The 4630-nt window shown below is 32.7% G+C and overlaps 1 protein-coding gene across 1 annotated transcript; it reads left to right on the forward strand.

Moving 5' to 3' along the window:
- Positions 1-264: 264 nt before the first annotated feature.
- LOC132304895 (zinc finger BED domain-containing protein RICESLEEPER 1-like) lies at positions 265-2225 on the forward strand. Its single transcript, XM_059802595.1, has 5 exons — positions 265-734; positions 915-1184; positions 1287-1345; positions 1478-2051; positions 2129-2225. Exons 1-5 carry the CDS (start codon positions 265-267, stop codon positions 2223-2225), a joined length of 1470 nt encoding a protein of 489 aa, XP_059658578.1.
- Positions 2226-4630: the final 2405 nt, after the last annotated feature.

The following is a 4630-nucleotide window of genomic DNA, read 5'->3' on the forward strand; positions in this document are numbered from 1 at the left end:
TCTTGTTCAGTTGTTCTCCAGATCCAAAGCATCCCAAAGGTTTGTCTTTGGTTATTTCTTTCTATCTTAATTTTCAAACACACACACACACACACATATATGTATATATATCTGACCCAAAAATATAATAGATTGATACATGTCATGGCTACACTTTTTCTTTTTCTTTTTCTTTTTTTTTCCTTTCTAAGTTTTGTTTCTGTTTCACTTTTCCTCATGTAATGAAATTGATTTTTTTTTTTTTTTTTTTAAATGCTAGATATCATGTCAAATACTGGAGATGCAAATGATCCTATTGTTCTTCTTAAAAAATCCACTAAGAAAAAGAAGGTTCGTAGATCTCCAGTGTGGGAACATTTCATAGAAATGATTGAGAAAGAGGGAGGAGGTGCTAGATGCAAATACTGTAATGTAAAATATCAATGGGTGAGTGGGAATGGGACTAGTACAATGGGCAGACATATTACAAGGTGTAAGATGTACCCTTACAATAAATATAAGAAACAAAAAATTTTATCTTTTCAATCAACAACAGAAGATAGTTGTGATAATAACCTGGGTGTTTGGAAGTCTGACCAAGAGCTTGGTAAAGAAGCAGTTGCTAAAATGATAATCATGGATGGGTTGCCTTTCAATTTTGTAGAACGTGAAAGATTTCAAAATCTTCTTAATGTGTTACAACCTAGGTTTAAAATCATGTCACGTACTACAGTGGCAAGGGATTGCTTGGTTTTGTATGCTAGTGAGAAGAAAAAATTAAAGGATTCTTTGATTAGATCAAATTAAAGAATTTGCATCACTACGGATTCATGGACCTCACTCCAAAACCTTTCTTATATGTGCCTTACTGCTCATTTTATTGATAAGAATTGGAAATTGCACAAAAGAATTCTTAATTTTTGTGTAATTTCTAGTCACAAAGGTGAGGCAATTGGTCGAGCGACAGATGCATGTTTGAATGAGTGGGGTATAGAAAAACTTTGCACACTTACTGTTGACAATGCTAGCTCAAATGATGTTGTTGTTGATAAATTAAAGACCAAGTTTAATAAGAAACGTGACTCTTTCATTTTAGATGGTGACTTCTTTCACATGAGATGTAGTGCACATATCCTTAACTTAATTGTAAAAGATGGGTTAAGTGAATTGAAAGTTTCAATAGCTCGAATCCGTGGGGTTGTGAGGTATATTAGGAGTTCTCCACAAAGAGGACAACGTTTTAAGCATTTTGTAGCTTTGGAGAAGATAATATGTAAAAGTTTTTTGTGCTTAGATGTTCCAACTAGGTGGAATTCCACTTATATGATGTTAAATGTTGCATTAAAATTTCAAAAGGCATTTGAGAGTATGGAAGAAGAGGACCGATATTTTTTTTAAGAACTTGATGATGGCCCTCCTACCAAAATTGATTGGTATGATGCTCTAATTTTTAAGGATTTTTTGAAAAATTTTTATGATGCCACTAATCGCATGTCAGGTTCTTTATATGTTACTGCTAATGTATATTTTCATGAAGTTTGTTTAATTGAAAGGGAGTTGTCCGATTGCATAAAAAATTTGGATCCTCGTTTAGCCATAGCTGCCAAAATAAAGGTGAAATTTGACAAGTATTGGGGCAGCATTGAGAAAGTGAATATGATGTCAGTGGTTGCTATTGTGTTGGATCCTCGCTTTAAGTTGAACTATGTGGGTTATTGTTATAGCCAAGTTTATGATTATAACATGGTGAATGCTCTCATAGAAAAGGTAATAGGGGTATTAAAGCGTATTTATCGTGAGTATGAAAAATTAGATGTGGACATTTCATCTTCAAGTCAAACTTCTAATATCATGGTGGTTGATCAACCAAGCAGTGGTGTTGGTGCAAGTGATAGGAATAGTGGTCTAACAGCAATCACAATGCGCCAAAAGACATATTGGAAACATTTGGAAGAAGTAGGAGGAATAATGGGAAGCAAATCAGAATTGGGCAGATATTTAGAGGAAGTGTGTGAAAAAGATGAAAACTCAAAATTTGACATCTTGAATTGGAGGAAAGTAAATTGTTCAAGGTATGAGATTCTTTCCAAGGTTGCACGTGATATTTTAGTTATTCCCTTTCTACTGTTGCTTCTAAGTCTGCTTGTAGTACGGGAGGTCGTGTCCTGGATCAATTCCGTAGTTCTCTTACTCCTAACATTGTGCAATGCTTGATTTGTGGACAAGATTGGTTGCGTGCATCATGACCTTCACCACTCCCAATTCAAGTTGAAGCACAATTGGAAGAAATTGAAGCTCTTGAATCAGTTTAATTTTAATTTTATCATATATTTTTTATTACAAGTATTTGTTAATTATTAATTTGAATAAAATAATTTATTTTTGCAGCCATAACTATTGCTTAACGACTTTTGAGATGGAGTTCGAGTAGAAAAATATCGCATTTAATGGTAAATTATTTTATTGTTGATATATGTTTAGTAATTTTTAAGTGTCATTTCTTAATAAGTAGTACCATAATGATTAACTAAATTCTTTTTACTTTTCAGTAAACTTTTGTTCTTTGGATTGAGGAGATGTCATCATGCAATGCAAAGTTGCTGGAGGCTTAGAGTTTAGGCATTTACTTTTCTTCTTCTAAGATTTTTAGTTATTAAACAATTTGTTTTTGGAACAGTTTACTGAATTATCTGTTTTGATTGTTGTTGACATGCTATCTATTTTGATTGTCGGTTAATTTAGTCTACAAGATTTACTAAATCTGTTTGTTGTTTTACAAGTTAAGTCCATATTGTTTGGGTTCCTGTTGATGTATTATATACTGGGAAAAATAATAAATTATGTTTTTAAAAAATAAAATAAAAAGAAAATCAACTGAAACCGTCAAATCGAACCGAACCAAACCGGTTTTTTGCGATTTGGTTTGGTTTGGTTTCATGAGCATTATAGTTCGGTCTGGTTTCAAAAATAGTGGAACTGTTATAAATGGTTTGGTTCCAAAAATCTCCCAATCTGGTCCAAACCGGACCGTGTGCACCCCTACATGCTAGCTACATAAAAATTTAAAATAATGGCCTTGTCTTGTCATTGTTATATTTTAAGGTCATATTTGAAAACTAAGAGCATTTCCAATGGCCCTGTTATATGGGCTGCCAATTCAAAATATAGCAGATAGGCTTAAAAAGAGGCTTTCCAATGCAACGCTATATCACCTGCTACTTTTTAACTTTGTTATTTCTTATGCCAATTGTAACACAAGAAATAGCAGTAGCTATTCCAGAGAGAGAGAAGCTATTTAGATCTCTCTCTCTATATATATATTTAAAAAAAAAAAAAAGGAATTACACCAAATAGAATTTGGTTTAAAAAACAAGAATTACAGACCTTGATTACAGGAAAAAAATAGAATTACAGACTTTCATCATAAAATTGAATTACAGAAAAAAAAATTAAAACAAAACCCATACATACATGAGGGAATATGGTGCCATGGAGTTCAAAAATTAAATAATAAAACAAAGAAAAAAATTGAGATACTGATGTATTATATATTATATACATGCACACGGACACATGCATATAGAGAGATAGAGGACCTGGATGGTGTTGTTGGAACCAACATTGTAATGACCCGGTCATTTTCCTCCTTTTTCCTTTTTCAGTGATTTTCTTTTTTCGTCTTTTTCCTATTTTGTCTTTTCCCTATTTCATCTTTTTCCCATTTATCATTTTTCCTTACATAACCTCACTTTTTGTGCTCAGATTTGATTCCGGTTTTGCATGCATTCGTGATATTTGATTTCCATGACATTTGCATTTTCACTTTTGTAGAAAATACATTGTAGCTACTTACTTTTTCGTAAATGGCATGTATATATACTTTAATGTAATTATTCTTGATTTTTTGGGTTTTAGTGTAATTATGTAAAATAATTATTTTTCGTCTTAGGGACTTTTTTGCAATTTAATTTGTAAGATATTTTGAAAGAGGACCTTTTTGCAACTTTTGGAAAATGTGACAAGTGTCACATTCTCATGCCATTTGTTGGCAATGGGGTGGAGTGACTTGGGAGCATAATCTATTGACATTTGGAAGATGGAGATTCACCCACTTGTTGGCCTAGAATTGGGGCACTTGTTGGCTTAGATGGTTGACAAGTGTAGGCTTAAGATTAAGCCTAGGAAGGAGTCATTGATTTGTGATAAATGTAGGCTCACCATTTAGTTTTGCATTGTGTGTGTATGAGAGGTAGTGTAAGAACACATAGTGAGTGGAGGATTTCTAAACCTTCCACTCACCATTTTACACATTATCATTTTCATTTCATTTGTTCTTCATAAACCTAAACCTAGCCACCATTGGAGAAAAGCTTGTTTAATAGTTTTCTTCTTCATTTTGGCCTCCTTCCACTCACCTTAAACCAAAAACCTTGGGAGACAAAAGTTTCTTCTTACTCCCCTCTTTAAATTGTTTTGTTTTCCATTTTTTTTTAGCTTGGTTGCTTGGATTATAGAGATTCAATTCTCTATTGAGGTAGGGGTGGTAGTATGTTTATATTCTAAGTGTTTTATAATCCATTGGGGTTTAATATATATTGTGTACATACTTTTAGAATTGTTGTATTGCATACTATAGGAAATCCTTATGATT

Source organism: Cornus florida, unplaced genomic scaffold, assembly GCF_030987335.1.
Source record: "Cornus florida cultivar Cherokee Brave unplaced genomic scaffold, ASM3098733v1 CherokeeBrave_3.0.0_Hap2_Chr04, whole genome shotgun sequence".
NCBI classification, from domain to species: domain Eukaryota; kingdom Viridiplantae; phylum Streptophyta; class Magnoliopsida; order Cornales; family Cornaceae; genus Cornus; species Cornus florida.

What these genes read in the sequence shown, in the direction of transcription:
- LOC132304895 (XM_059802595.1), top strand. Translation starts at nt 265, where the DNA reads ATGTCAAATACTGGAGATGCAAATGATCCTATTGTTCTTCTTAAAAAA. An exon ending in ATTTCAAAAGGCATTTGAGA is followed by an intron (nt 1,346 to 1,477) that starts GTATGGAAGAAG and finishes ATCGCATGTCAG; the next exon opens with GTTCTTTATATGTTACTGCT. An exon ending in AGGAAAGTAAATTGTTCAAG is followed by an intron (nt 2,052 to 2,128) that starts GTATGAGATTCT and finishes GTCTGCTTGTAG; the next exon opens with TACGGGAGGTCGTGTCCTGG.